Genomic DNA, 16,599 nt, shown 5'->3' with positions numbered 1-16,599 from the left:
GGGAAAGCATTATAAACAATGGGGTATAGTATACTAAATATATAGTGTATTATAGTACACTAAAAAGTATTCAAGGGTTGGTAAGGTAATCAAGCTTACAAATTTTATGAATCTGTCATGTATAAAACACATCATCATATGCATTAAATCTGATTATACCACTGTTAGTTCCAACCCTGCAACGTGATTGGCTGAGAGGTGTTCTATGAGTGCCGTTATCAGCCGGTAATGCACTGTAACCAAAGCTCTCCATGTATTACTCCGCCACATACAGGTAACCTAGCAACGATGCAGCGCTTACAAACCAAACAGCACAGCTACAAACAGAGCAGCAATGGAACTATTTTAACTTGCGGCCCTTTGCTCGTCCTGAGGCCTCCGGCCTTGTGCCTATGACCGCAGCACAGCAGTGCCAATATTACACATTATAGCAAAAAACTTGAGTGTATTTTTGCTTAAGTAAAAAAAAACTTTACTTTTTAGGCCTTATTCAGCAGATTTTTTATTCTGAGTTTTTGAAAACGAATACTGTATTGCAAAAAAGCATCACAATAATTTGCTATGTATTTATATTTTCTAACACCTGCAGTAAAATATAAGACAGAATAGTACAGTACAAATAAATACAGTATAGTATTGAACAGTATGGTGCATCGTAGTAATGTATAGGACACTAAAGTATAGTAATATTTAATATACAGTCACGTGAAAACGTATTTACAGGTTTCTTTTGTTTTTGCTTTTTTGTCATGCTTACATTTTTTAGATTATCAAGCATGTTTTAATATCAGACAATGTTTAAATGATGGTTATATTTAACACTTACAATACAACCTGTCTGACAACCTAAAGTAAGATAAAAGAGCTCAAAAAAGCAAGACTTTATGTCCCGATTTGAAGAAATTCAAAGAGAGATTAGTTATTTTTAAGGCACTTCACAGTGAAAACTATTATTTGCTACTGAAGAATACATGAAACACTGGTGAAGCCTTCCACGACCTACACAAATTACTCCAAAAGGGCATGAACAAGTCATCCAGGAGGTCAAAAAAGAACCCAGAACAACATTTAAAGAACAGCATTGGCAGGTATCACTTGCAAAAGTGGGCCAAAATTAGTAATCACAAACACTTGATTGCAGCTGTTGCCGCCAAGAATGGCACAACCAAGTTATTAGGTTTGGGGGCAAATACTTTTTCACACAGGGCTGGATTGGTTTAATTTATTTTTCTTAATAAATGAAATTATCATTTGAAAACAGCTTTTCATATTTACTCAGGTTTTCTCTGTCTAATTTCAAAATGGTGTTTTCTTAAACTGCAAAAAAGATTATGTGTATGGGGCAAATACTTTACTTCACAGCACTCTAGTATAGTATAGGATAGTATTGACAGTACAGTATAGTGTAGTAATGTACAGTGTTGTGTAGTACAGTAGAATTTAGTATAGGGTTTATAGTACTGTACAGCACAGTAAAGGACATAATAGCGTAGTACGGTTTAATATGATATAGTACAGTATTGGGGAGTACAGTACCATATTGTGAAAAACAGTATAGAAGTGTAATCCTCTATAATGTCTATATTATATTATAGTATATTTGAGTATAGTACAGTATATTGTATAACAGTACAGTACAGTATAGTACAGTACAGTAAATGTATAATTCAGTGTGACTAAAAGGAATAATGTAACTAAGCTCTTCTGCTTAGTAAAGGCAAACCTAAGTTGTATGTCAGGGGTCTAATGGTGGTCTTTCTCTCTGTAGATTCGCGTGGCGAAGCGGAGCAGGAAGTTAATTGACTATGACAGTGCCAGGCACCATCTTGAGACCCTGCAGACTTCCACTGTGAGGAACGAGAAGAAGATTGCAAAGGTACTGGAGAACACACACTCTCTACACACTCGTTTGTTTGTGAATGAAAGAAAGTGTAGAGGGTGGCAGATCTACTAGAGCGGCATAATGCAGACCTGATTTCTCGTTTGTGTTTCGCATAGGCAGAGGAGGACTTGAAAAAGGCCCAGAAGGTGTTTGATGATCTGAACGTAGATCTGCAGGATGAGCTGCCCACTCTGTGGGATAGGTGAGTCATCCTTCTAATGGGTGAAAATGGGACTTTGAGTCAGTGTTTACTCAGTTGGGGTGGCCTTGATGGTATACTGATTATAATCCTCATTCATTCCTACTGTATTTTTTGTCCCCTGAGATGATAATTGCTTTGCAGACTGTGTGCATGTAATAAAACCAACACTTTGCTTTTAATGACCCATAGAAAACTGCCAGAAAAAGAAAGCTATGAATATTTTACCACCTGTTACTTTTATATTAATAATTCCCTGTTAGTGAGCGGCATATTGCAGTTGGAATAAATGAATGATTCATTGTTAGTGCTTCCCTTTGGAAGTCTACAAAAAGGGCCTGAAAGAAAAACGTGAAATTTGCTTTTCAAATGTGTCCAGTTGAAAAGAACATACAGTATTTAGACTTTGTTAAGTTCATTTTACCTGACTGAAAGTTAAGTTATAGAAGAATAATTCCCCCAATTCATTCATTCTAAGCACAACCAGTAGTTAGAATGGTTTAATTTTGTTTTCCAGACCCATCATTTCTTTTAAAACACTCCACCTCTCAACCATACAATACTCTATATTTTACTTACTGCACTGATGTATATAAAATGTGACGATGATACAAATACACTTGTAACACCCAATCTTTAATATAGGGTGCCGCAGCAACTGCGCCTGAGCAACCAGCTGAGACACAATAGCGACCACCTGAGATACCATAGCAACTGTTTTTAAAACCAAAGCAGTAACCTGGCCACACTGTAGCAACACCATAGCAGCTACTCAGTATATAATAGCATCCACTTAGCAACACCATAGCAAGAAAGACAGTAGAAGCCACCTGGAACACTAGTTTGGATACAATGGCAAATGCATAGCAACCACTAAGTGACTGTGCTTCTCAGGAGGATAAAATATTCCTAAATAAGCAAATACTAGGAATTATGGGATTATTGGTGTCAATTTCATAGAATTTGACAACCAATATTCTTCAACACAGGTTTATCCTATTCCACTTGATTCGCGCCACCATGTGGAGTAACTTTATTTATTACAACTTAAATAAATCAAATTGGATGGCGAGTCTCAAGGAACGCCTATATTTAAATTAAAAATAATAATATTTGATGCCACATTATTGATACTGTACTGCAAGTGTTTTTTTTAACGATATATCGCTATATCAACATTTTGATTAATCAATATTTTGTAAGTGCCTGTAATTTTATAGCAGTAACTTTGCTTCACTATAGCAACCATCTACCATACATTTAAATCTCATTCCATCGTTTTTTAATTAATTCTAAAATGTCTATTAGTGATCTCTAGTATGAATGATTGCAATGTGAACTGGTTTTAGTATAAAAAAAGTGCTCCGGTAATCCGGTATAACCCTGCTTTAGTCCCGAGGAGTGGGGTGAAGAAACGGTAGAATTTCGGCTCTGGCGCATGAATATTCATACATGCAAACATTTTGCCTATGATTGGCTTATAGCACTGCAATGCAGCAACATTTTTACACTAATAACTGTATTGCAATGTCATATATGTTTCTTTACAAAATATGTAATGGCCTGTTAAGTGCAGTTTAGCTACTGACCTAGTCTTAGAGTCTCTGTAAAATGCAAAATCCACCGGAGATCCTATTTAAACCAATGGAAACACAGAGTAGTCCAGGTCCAGAAAGTTATTTTTACGTTTAACTAGTGTAAACAGAACTGTTCTAAAAATCCACCTACATATATCAGTTGTACTTCGCTGGTGGTGTTCCATAGACACATTCTAACCATTTGTTCTTTAGCTCTGAATTACTGGTCAAAGCATATAACAATGTGTTATTTGCACAAATAATACAGGAACGAACAGCCATGTTGTTTCTAGCGCTGTTCCTAGCATTTGCAAGCCAAGGTGGACGTGGCCATGAATACTAATGAATTCACAGATTGATGTAGACACGGTGCTTTTCTTTATCGACTTGGGTTTTTTTTCAGAATATTTTCTTTTACTAGCTACTGCAGACAATGGAGGTTGAGGAACAGTTTAGTACGCAGCATGAATATACAACTCAGAGAGACTTGTTGTACTTTACAAAGAACAAAAAGAAGGAGTTTAACCTTAACAACACTGTAGCTACCACGAGGGACACCATAGCAATCACTTAGCAATACTATAGCAGCCACATGAAATACAATAAGAACTACTTAGCAAAACCATACCAAGCAAGCAGCACCATAGCAACCAGCTAGCAACACTATCGGAGCCACATAGAACACCAGAGCAACCAATGGAAGAGGAATCCACTTTAGCTTAGTTTACAAGTTAGATTTTTACAAACATTACTGCAAAGAAGGGCTGCAACGATTAGTCGATATAATCGACAATGTTGATTATTTTAATTTGTCGACTACAAATTTCATTGTTGACTAATCATTCATTTGTAACAGTACTCCATTACACAAAGTGCTGGGGACAAGAAGCGCAGTGGGAGATGGGTAAACAGCTCACTCACACAGTTTACGCATAACTTAGTTTGTGTTTCCAAAAGTGCCCGAACACAACAGATTACATTTTAAATCACTAAATTTCAGCACTTTCCATGTTTAAACAACATTCAGATATTTAATTGCCATTTAAATATCATGTGCTGTTTAGAGATGGCAGAAATAATCGTTGACTAATCGACTAATCGAAAAAAATAATCATCAGATTAGTCGATAACCAGAATAATCATTAGTTGCCTACTGCAAAGCATTGGTTTGGTTTATTGTTTCCTCCTGCCTCCGGTGAATCCTCTGTGCTATATTACATATATTATTAGCTATGAGTAAATAGTTGTGTATGGTAGTATGCAATGGACTGACAGCCTCTACATCCACAAACGTTCTTAAGAATTAATTGTTTTACATCACATTTCAGCTTCGACTGCAGAAAAATGAGTTAACTCATGCTTTCACTGCTCTATCATTAATAGTTATCTCTCTCTCTTTCTCTCTCTGTCATTCCACAAGAAAAAGATAGATAACATTTTTAATTAAGGCGCAACGAAAGACACAGCCACGTCGAGCATTATCTCCTCTGAACGCTGCAGAGATAATGCTTGTATGAGTGTTGTGTGTGTGAGAATCAGTATTGCACACATAAGCAGACATTCATTTGCATTAGAACAGGAGTTTTAACCCTTTGTTCACTGTAACAGCAGCTGTGAAGTATTTGCATTAAAAAGGCTCGGTCAGTAGATCAGCTGTCTGACTGTTGCGTAAGTGTAGCTGTGGTGCACTCCACTGTTCCCCAGGCCATTCCCATGCTGGCTATGACAAGGACATGATAAAATAACAGCGCTCTGTCAGCCTGCTGCCTCTGTCAATACTATTGAATTCATCTGGCCTGCTGTTCTCCCGGGAGTGCAGTACAGTTACAATAACTCCCTACAGTCGCAGAGACACGCAGCAGCAGCAGCAGCATCACCGCAGTAACGGAGGACAGGTACGCTCACCGCTGAGATGTGCTGAGATGTGCTGAGATATGCTGTTAGCATTAGTCAGGTGTAGCAGGGAATTTGATTGAGGTTTTACTGCAGGGGATTGGTACAGTATCAGTGTGTGTGATGGGTATGCTGACAGCCGTGGTGGTAGAAGTGTGTATCAGTGCTGAAGTGGTTCATCACTCTCTCTCTCTCTCTCTCTGATAATGGTAGAACAATATCTTGTTGAATGGCTTGAAGATTGCTGGATTAATTATGTTACATAATATGGGCCAGAAACTGCTTGAATTAATACTTCATAATATGAAGGAATATTCATTTTGATAGTTTGAGTGTTACATAAAAATCTTCAAATCGTTTTTTATTCAGAGTTCTATGCATACAATATATATGAGACCTAATTACATACTTACTGTGTCTATTTTATGTACTGTACAGAAACTTTTCAATCTCTGTTTTCTAAAAGTTGGAGGAGAACCAAATTAAACAAAAGAGGCAGAATATTACACTTGCTTATATATTTATTAAGGGAAATTGTCCAAATTTCCATATCTGTAAGAGGCAAACATTTGTGACCCATCGCTTTCAGTATTTAAAAAACTTTAGCCCATTCCTCTGTACAAAACGTATTTCAGGTCTGTCTGCAATTCCAAAAACATTAAAGGGCTCATTCCATAGTTTTTTTAATTCATTTTAAAATCTCTTATTTGTATGAATGAATGCTATGTGAGCTGTTTTTTCTGAAAAAAAAAAAAAACAGTTCTCCGGTGATCTTGTATAACGCTGCTTTAGTCCAGTGGAAGATTGTAGAGGGGAGAAACGATAGGATTTCGGCTCTTGCTCATGAATATTTTACATGCAAACGTATCGCCTTAGATTGGCTAACAGCACTGCCACGCAGCGAGACGGACAACAGTTAGAAACGTTTTAAAATGCAATGTCATGTGTTACTTTACAACATGTGCAATGCCTTGCTAAGTGCAGTTCAGCCACTGATCTAGTCTTAGAGTATCTGTAAAACACAAAATCCACCGGAGATCCTATGTAAACCTGTGTAAACACACAGAGGTGGATAGTCCAGGTCCAGAGAGTAAAAACCCACCCCAGGGTTTTGTTGGCTGAGCCGCAGCAGAGCAGAGGATTTTTACTTTTAACTAGTGTAAATAGAACTGTTTTAAACATATACCTGCCTGTCTCAATTGTACTTCACTGGTGGTGTTCCATAGACAAATTGGTGGGCGAGGCCATGAATACTAATTTACGAGTTGGCATAGACACGGTGCTTTTCCTGATCCACTTGTTTTTCTGAACAGACAATGGACGTTGAGGAACAGTTGCATATGCAGCATCATATACAACTCACAGAGACCACATATACAACTTCACTGAGAACAAGAAAAAGTGTATTTTAGAAGAAGGACTCCTTTAGCCTTTTCCTCTTTTAAGATTCTTTGGTAGAACGTCTTGTGTGCTCGGAGTCATTGTCTTGTTGCATGACCTGCATTTTCTTAAGATTTACCTTATGAACACTTGTCTTCACATTTTCCTTCAGAATTTGCTGGCATAATTCAAAATTCATTGTTCCATCAATGATGGCCTGGGTACAGAAAAGCAGCCTCAAACTGTGATACTATCACCACCGTGTTTCACAGATGAATGGAGATTTTATGCTGTAAAGCAGTGTTTTTCCTGCCTCATTGTTTGCTTTAGCAAAGTGCACATGGCCAGCAGCCTTTTGTTAGGAGCTTTGTTTTCAGCTTTCTCCATGCCATCCTGCCATACACACCAGGTGTGTGTAGGTTTTCAGTGTTCTCTTGATTGTGAACTCTATGGAAACTAACATTAGCCAATGTGAGAGAGGCCTTCGGTTGCTTAGAAGTTACCCTGGGGTCCTTTGTTACCTTATGTACTATTTTGCGCCTAGCTCTCTCGCTGTGTTCTTTGTTGGATGACCACTAATGGTACTAATAGTCTTGAATTTCTTACTTTGTACTCACTCTGTCTGACTATAGATTGGTGGAGCCCAAACCCTTTAGAAATGGTTTTGTACCTTTTTTTAGCCTGATGAGCAACAGCTGTTCTTCTGAGCTTCTTTGAAATCTTGATACAGTTTAGATCAGACTTAGAGGTGGATATCTGTTCTTTAAAATAAACAGGACACCCTCTTACACTTTTTACCTGCTCAATAAATGAGCAAGCCTAATATAAATGTATCTTATTCGTTCAATTCGTTTTTTCTTATGTACTTTTATGACATGTGTAAAACTCTGATTAGGTTTTAGGTCAAATTTGTGCAGAAAAGTAGACATTTCTATAGATAATTCTATAACAAGACACAAGCCAACATTCACAACTGCTAGTATTATATATCATTTACATTATGCATCATTTGATTTATAGTGAGACATTATGGGCCTTCATTTGTATATATTTTAAATAATAACTTAAAATCAAGCAAATATTCATGATATTTAAAATGCAAGACTTTTCAGTCTGGTGAAATGGAGCGTGAAGGATTTATGTTTTTTTTTTAGCTCATCCCCAGATCATTTGCAAGTTTTTAATTGCATTAATTTTCCTCGTGGGGCACATTTTATCATGCGCTGCAGGTTTATCATGCTCCTTAGTGAAATGAGCTGTGTTTTTTTTTTTTTTTTTTTAGACGTGTATGTGAAGTACAGTGCAGAGCTGATCACGTCTGACTGCTCACTAAAGGAGCAGCAGTCTGCTTACGTAATCTGTCCAATCATGTGTGGCCTTTCAGTGCCTCTACCCTCTAGCCCTGCTCAGGCCTGCTTAGACCTGGAGAGAAGGAAGCTGGATGAAGTATTAACACTCCCCTGCTGAAAATATAGCACATGGCTAGCTTTTGATTTGACATGGTTTTGGAGGGTCTAAGCTAGTCTTTAACGGTTAAAAGTTTGCTCATTCAGGTGAAAACATGTCATGTACTGGTAAGCTTGCAGGTTATAACCATTGTTATTGACCTGCATAGTGTGTGATGCATTTGATATTGGTCATGCTGGCCAAGGACTGGTTAACCAGCAAGCTTACCAGTACATGGCATGGTTTCAACTGATGTGATCATGCTGGTCAACCAATTGAACCAGCACGACCAACGTTTACAGACCAGCCGAACCAACATTCTTAAACTAAACATACAGCATGGTCTCTTCCTGCAGGCACGTAACAGTATTAGACGTTATCCTGATGTAAAATATTTGTCATCTGACGTCATGAGCAACATTCATAAACCTAAAATTAACGCCTATTGGATGTTGGTGGCCAGCTGGGCTATGATTAGCTTCACAGTTTATTTTTTAACTCCATGATCTTAATGCTATATCTGCTGTAGCTAATTTGTAAATTACTTAGAATGATTTAGCAAATACCATATGTATTATTTATGAAAAGAGAAAATTATTTTGATAATTTTTTAATTTAAAAAAAGGACATAATATTCACAGGTAAATGTTTTATTCATGCTGAAATACATCCATTTGGGGTTACAGCAGGACAACATGAAGCAGCTAAAGATCTTAAAACATCTGGCTTAAAAGTAACATATAATTTTCGAAAAAGAACATCATACTGAACGTAAAACATGGTGGTGGTAGTGTGATGGTCTGGGGCTGCTTTGCTGCTTCAGGGTCTGGACATCTTGCTGTAATAGATGGAATCTGGAGTTCTGCTGTTTACCAGACAATCCTGAAGGAGAATGCCGTCCATCTGTTTATAACCTCAAGCTCAGGTGTACTTGGGTTCTGCAGCAGGACAATGATGCAAAGCACACATTTTTTAACGCAGGGCTAGATTCGTTTGGATAGTTTTTTCCTTTAATAAATATATATACACGGATAATATTATCCATTATCAACTCAATATCAATTGACTGACTCTTATTCTGCTTTATGGATGCCTTTGTCACTTTAATAAGACAGACTGCTAAAATGGTTCTTCTTTTTATTTTTTTAATGACCTAGAAGAGTTTCATCTTATTATGGAGGGTAAATATTTGGTGGAGGGATTTGTTTGGGATTCGTGCCTAGAATAGAGGCGTGGAGTCAAACAGTATTATTTACTAATTAAAGAAAAGGCAGTTTTTAATTAAATGCCTGTTTTTATTGACGCATAATTATGTAGCAGTTTTACCCTGAAATAAAGCTTTAAAATTATTTTGATGCTCTACTGATTGTAATTGGGGAGATTTATAGCCTAAACTCTGCTAAATTAATTTGTGTAAAATCATGTAATATTACTCCATATATATAATATTATAATATTACTCCATAATATAACCCCACTATAATATAAGCACATGCTTCTTCCACTTTAGACTGTAAACAAATGCATGTGTACAGCTGTCACTTGGTGCTTAAATATGTCTTTCCACTAAAATCCACTTTTTCTTGTTCTCTTTCTGAGTTGTATATGGATGCTGCACATGAAACTCTTCCTCAGCCTATTGTTTACAGTAGCTAGTAAAATAAAATATATTTAGAAAAACGAGTCGACCAGGGAAAGCATCGTGTCTATTTTTACTTTCTGGATCTGGACCTTTGTGTGTTTACATAGGATCTCCGGTGGATTTTGCATTTTACAGAGACTCTAAGACTGGATCAGTGTCTGAACTGCACTTAACAGGGCATTACACATGTTGTAAAGTAACATATGTCATTGCAAAGACCTTTATTAATGTAAAAATGTCTTTATTTTAAAACGTTTCTAACTGCTGTCTGTCTCACTGGCAGTGGCAATCAGAGATGATATGTTTGCATGTATGAATATTCATGAGCAAGAGCCAGAATCCTATAATTTCTCCCCCCACTCCTCCACCGAACTAAAGCAGCGTTATACCGGATCACCAGAGAACTTTTTTTCCCCACAAAAAACAGCTCAAATGGCATTAATTCATACTAGAGACCATTACTCGACATTTTAAAATTAATGAAAAAAAAAAAAACGATGAAATAAGATCTTTAAAGCCTAAAGCCTTGTGTTTACAACACTGAAGCACGAGTGAATCCCACTGCACCACTATAGGGGAAGCCTAAGAGCAACTGGAATTATCACCTACAGCAATGCCTTTTTTGTGAAAACATGAATCTTGTATGTATTCTAATAGATTTCTCCTCTTGTCTTTGCAGTCGAGTGGGGTTTTATGTCACAACCTTCAAGAGTGTCAGCAGCCTGGAGTCCAAATTCCACAGGGAGATCTCCTTTGTAAGTTACTCTGGCGTTCTGTAATCATTAAAATGTCTAATGGTCCATTCATTTTCAAATGCTCACAAAATGGAAAGGGCAGCAGCTGCTTGAGTTTTTTAAATAGTTTAAAAAAGATGCAAACTTACTGCAGTATTTTCTACATAATGCTTCTCTTCTAGATGTGCACGCAAAGCACGACTTGGAGGCACAATTCAATCACCCTTGTAGTTCCCTGTGAATGGGACTGCACAGGGTGTTTAGTCATTTTAAAGGTTGTTCTAAACCACAGGAAGTGCAAATGTTCTGTTGGAAGGGAGTTTCACACTGTGTAGAGAGTTGTAGAAAGCCTTTAGCTTTGTATTTGATGGTGACCTTGCAGGACGTTCTGAATAAAGGTATTTAATGAACTAGAATTGTTCTAGTTACGTCTCAATAGCAGACAGACATCACAGCATGTGGTGAGCTCACTGCTGTAAGGCCTGCTGTGATGAGGGAAGGGTAACTTGCTCTGTGGAGGAGTAATTCCACTGCTTTAGTACTAAAGTCAAGGGAAAGCAGTTTGTGAAATGATCTTGAAGTGATCAAATGATCCGGAGACTATGGGTTGGTGAATCAATTTAAAATATCGATAGTATCGATACTAACGTTTGTATTGGGTATTGATTGATCCTTGTGTGATGAGATTGATTCTTAAGTTTTAGCATTTACAGAGTGACCTGACTGGTCGTACAACACCACTCTCTTCTCTCACTTCCCCATGCTCGTTTAGCCCCTTCCCTTTTCTCCGCCCCCCCTCACCTCCCCTCCCATCCATTGCTAGACTCTCTCATTGCTCTCCCCTACACAAAAGTACATCGTAGTAGTAAAAAGTTTCGGTATTGGCAATACTGACCCTGTAATTACTTGGTATTGGATCGATACCAAATTTTGCAGTATCGCAGAGCCCTACCGGAGACAGCTTGGGATTTATGGTAGATAAATCCTAAATCCTAAACACCAAAAAAATAAAACTCAAATGAAAACACTAAATTGACAATGCCGATACTGTTTTGTGAAAAGTGTGAAAATATTATGACAAAATTAAAAACTAAATTAAATGTAATTTTTCACTTAAGCACGAGTCATATGTGATAAAAAAAATAGCTAAAACTAAAAAGGGTTTTTGCCGTTTTATTTTCATTACCATAAGGGTATATCACATTCAAATCTAAAATTAAAAAGCTAATTGTGAAAAGAAAAATAAAAGCCTCAGTTTGGCCTCACTCTTTTTTTTGATGACCTGCAAAATACATGTCACAATTAAAATCAAAATACAATGGTAATGTTTTTATTTATTTTTTCCTGCAATAGTCTGCATGTCTGACAGAATTAAAATGAAAACACAAAATGGAAATATCAATAGCAAAGTGACAGTTTGTGATTCAGTTTTTGGCGTAGCTGGTGCTTTAAGTGTCAAAATAAAAAGACAAATGCAAAGTAAGATTAGAGCTTCATTAGCGATTAATCTGCTGATGAGTTACTTTTCGTTTCCTTTTTTTTCGTTTTCCTTTTTTGGTTTTTAAACTTCATCTAGCACCGAAGCTCGCTGCTTGTGAACTGCAGCCTCAACTTCAAGGTTTGGGAACCTTTAAGAATCTTTAAGAATCTCGAGCTGCTTCTGTGGTGAAAGAGATCGTTAAACGTAGGTCGCTTGAAGTTAGCTAGCTATGCCAGCTAGCACTAGCTTACTAACAAGCAACCTACTTTAAACTGTCTCTCTCGCCACGGAAATGGTTGCAGGCTGCTGAGGCTGCGGTACATTAGCAGGGAGCCTCGGATTACTGTGCACCTAGGCTGAACACTGGCCAGTGTGCTCATGACAAGGTGATGTCAATTATGTAAGTTTGAGGGATATAGTAGAACCAGTTCCATTTACAAAATTGTTTCAAGGTTCAGATCAAATGGGATGTGGACGAAGGCTGGGGGAACGAACTGAGGTGCCTTTATTTAACAGAAATTGTCACAGCTCAAAATAACTTAAAGGTTCACTGGTGCTTCTTGGACTTTTCCGGTTCAACGGTTTCACCTTATCACTGCACCTCAATTAAATTGTCCCTCCTTCCTCTCTCAGCTACTGTAAGAGAGACAAAGATAAATGGTTAGAGAGGCTTCTATCAGGTGAAGGCACTCAGCTGATTAGCTCATTGGTTCTGCCTATCAACTCCTCAGCTGCTGCATCACACTCCCCTCCCTCTCTGTCCACCACACACAAAAAATACACGTCATGGAAGACATTACCACCCACAGTGGACTGATAATGATCGTGACCGGCAACATCTGTCTAGAGTTGTCCATGCAAAAAGACAAGCAACTCTAGAAGAAATCCATCCATATTCAGTTAAGGAGGCCCCACATGCATATCTCACAGGTCTTGGAACATGGCAAAAGTCATGGGACATGATACTTGTTAGCTAGCTGTCAAGCTTTGATTATATAAACTATTTATTTCACCTGTTTATTATAATTTTTTAAAAACGAAAATAAACCTTTATCTGTTGGGTTAACAAATATACAAAAATATAACAACAAATGTTTAATGCTAGATAAAAGCTCAATTTTACAGCTTTGGAGGCTCAGCTTTTCAACACTTAAAGTCAGGTTAGCGGACAATGCAACATTTATTTAGTCACATGTGAATTACCTTTCAAATCTCATGCTCCACTGAGAAATGTGTAAAGCTGCTCATTAACATCTCAGATGATTAGAAAGCTGAATCCATAGACAGATGCTTGACGAGCATTGCTTCCCTGCAGTGAAAAACACGTCTTGCCTGACAGACACCGCTCAGAGTCTGACTCTGCCCTCTCGCGCTCATTTTCCTCTCCGCTGGTTTCTGCAGCTGACTATTAGAAATGAAAGGCCGGCGTTCTGGCGAGTGTGAGTTGAACTAAATTGCAGTGCAGGCATCATTGAGCCCAGAGGAGATATTTATGGCCTATTTATCTCTGGAACAATGTTGCACATCTGCTGAAATCTCCATGAAAAAATTTTAAGTGGTGTTAGAGAGCATGCATGTTATCATTAGAGGTCTCGTCATTACCATTATGTTTTAGACGGGTGGGTAATGAGCTGTGCATCATAGGTACTCCCAGTTAAACATTAATGATCAATCTAACATTTAAGGGCAGATGGACTAGATCGTTTTTGTATTTTATTATTTCCCCAGTTAGGGCTGAAAAAAATTATTTTTTTATGTATATTATTTTATTTTTGTACCTGTGTGTACACTATTTCGTTTTGATATTTTAGAATTCGTTAGATTATATTTCCTTTAGCATTTTGAGCTAAGTGTAGTTAGTTATTGTCCTATTTCATATCTATTTTTCTGTTTTTAGAAAAATAGATATACGATATAAAATAGCTCACGTTCACGCTCGGGTTCAGGCAGACAATCTAAACTCCAGTATGCAGAACTATATTATTATTGTTATTCATTTTCCATTCTTTTAAATAGCAGGATACTTTGACTTTTATTTCTCTGCCCGGACCTGACCCGGCCCAAAGAAAGTGATGGAAAATCTCGGGTCGAGTCCAGACTCCAGGAAATAGTCTGGTGAGGTAGTCATCTGTTTTTTAAAACTATTTTTATTTTATATAAAGCTACGGCCTGATAATCACCATACAGCTAAGTAACAAAGAACGAAACGAAGGAAATAACGAAAACTGAAAATGAAAGTTCTCCTTAACTGAAACTAATTAAAACGGTAATTAAAAGAAAAAACTAAAACGAACTGAAATTACAGATTTCCACTACAGCAGTTTAACAGCGGGTGGTGTTGTGCCTTTTCTGCTCGTGAAGGAGAGCCGGGGTTCTGCGGGGGTCAGATTTCGGCAGCGCGCTGCAGCACGCAGAGAGCCTCGCGGTCCGCGGAATTACTTATATTTACAGCGCTCGAGCTAGCCGCGAAATAACAACAGAAAACCCTGAGGAAACTGCAGAATTCTGTACGGTATTAGAATATGAGCGCGAGGGACATAAAAAAAAAAAATGTTTTGTAGAGAAACAGGAGATGAGGAATATTTGAGAAGCAGCTGTAATTTTACCTGTGAGTAACTCATACACCGGAACACCCCACACTGCAGGATAAACTGATAAATCTGATCATTTCGGTGGTTGGTTGGTTGTTGGGGTTTTATTGCCACTCCAGCACAAATGTGGCTATTTGTGGCGATAATTTCGGTGAAAATTAGTGAAACCTGTAGAGTTTATTGAGTTTTTCTGTATGATCTCCTCATTGAGAAGCCCCACCCCATAACCAATCAGGGAGCTCCAGCTGCTTACCCCTCCTACTGCTCTTTCATTGTGGATGCGCAGAATGTCTTAAACGTCCCGTTTTTCAAAGTTCAGGTTTGGCACGTCACGTGGTTAATATACCGTCACTATTTTACAATACCGTCACCATATTTAAATACCGTGGTATACCGAAATACCGTCATACCGCCCAACCCTAGCTGAGAGTCGAATCAAATTAGTTTGATTAATCAAATTACTGTATTAATGTGATTTTTGGATCATCGAACATTTTTTTCATATAGAAGCTGCAGAGTGTCAGTAGATAGACAAATGCTTCTGTTAGAAATCTTTACAGAATTAGAAGTTTACATGCAAGCTATTGCGAGTATTGAAGAACATAAATCTATGTCAGATCCCAGCCACCTTTTTCACATAGAAGAAACATGGGCTAGGTGGATTCCAGGGGGGTTCAGGTGAGTTCCAGTTGGGTTCCAGGGGAGTTTCAAGGTGGGCATAGGCTCTGAATGGATTTGCAAATGGGCTCCACCTTTACATATCACAATCTAGGTCTCCACAGCTGCATCTTGGTGTGGCTTAAATTAAAAGCTCTGCACCTCGCTCAGTTGGTGCACCGCACACCTTTCAGGGCTGAGGAAGCGGCTGCTAGGCAAGATAATGAAAGCCTCTGGGGGCAGAAATGAAGTGCAAGCACCTACAACTCAGAATTGTAGTTAAAAAACTGGCATCCATATGTGAGGCCAATATGGAACACACAGGCAAAGCTTTCTGATTCCCAGTTGGGCAACCCATACAGGTCCCACGTGGAGCTTAAAAAAAATAAAATAGAAACTGAATATAATAAAATATGTCATAAAATGGAAACATATGTAAATGAGCTCAGTTCTGATTGGTTGCCTTATCTTGTGCTTTGTTGAAAAATCAGTATGAAAAGCAGTCATCAACTAACGAATAATTTTTGTTTAGTAGTTTTATTGAATGGTAACATATATTAAAATATGTTATATATAAATATTAAAACAATAAATCTGTCAAGACATCTATTATTTTATTTAACATTTTTAAAAATTAAGGCAACATTGTTGCAACTTGTATCAATGTATTAATGTTTAGTGTAATGGGTGGGGAGCGGTAGCTCTCCAGCCCAGGAGGTTGTAGAATCCAAGTGCAGAGCAGTAGATCTCAAAGCAGGCAAACCCAAGAAAAAAGGGAAATAATAATAATAATAATAATAATAATAATATATAATAATAATATATAATCGTTAATATATATTAATAGGATATATAATATTATATAATAATGTTATATGTATATATATATATATGTCCTTATTAAACCCCGCTCCACGCGGGATCGAACCCAGGCTGTCGCGGTCGCAGCCCAGTGCTCTAACCGCTACACCAGCGAGCGGAGTGGGATGCGGCCGCTTTAATCGCCCTTTAAAGAGCCTCCGCCGAAAGGGGCGGAGCAACGAAAACGGGCAGAGAGTGAAAACGGGTGGAAAACAAACCTCACGCCGAGCGTGAGTGAAAGAGAGGGGGAGAAAACG

At 37.8% G+C, this 16,599-nt stretch overlaps 1 protein-coding gene across 2 annotated transcripts in view; it reads left to right on the top strand.

The window, feature by feature from the left end:
* amph (amphiphysin) overlaps positions 1-16,599 on the top strand; it is a 104,638-nt gene that overhangs the window by 57,158 nt on the left and 30,881 nt on the right. For both annotated transcript variants that reach the window (XM_022678011.2, XM_015603253.3), the window contains exons 6-8: positions 1,769-1,876; positions 1,999-2,084; positions 10,699-10,774. In XM_022678011.2, coding sequence (XP_022533732.2) covers positions 1,769-1,876; positions 1,999-2,084; positions 10,699-10,774 — 270 coding nt within the window. The remainder of the gene's footprint in view (positions 1-1,768; positions 1,877-1,998; positions 2,085-10,698; positions 10,775-16,599) is intronic.

This window comes from Astyanax mexicanus, chromosome 8 (genome assembly GCF_023375975.1).
Source record: "Astyanax mexicanus isolate ESR-SI-001 chromosome 8, AstMex3_surface, whole genome shotgun sequence".
NCBI lineage: Eukaryota > Metazoa > Chordata > Actinopteri > Characiformes > Acestrorhamphidae > Astyanax > Astyanax mexicanus.
This window is presented reverse-complemented; position numbering and strand designations above follow the sequence as displayed.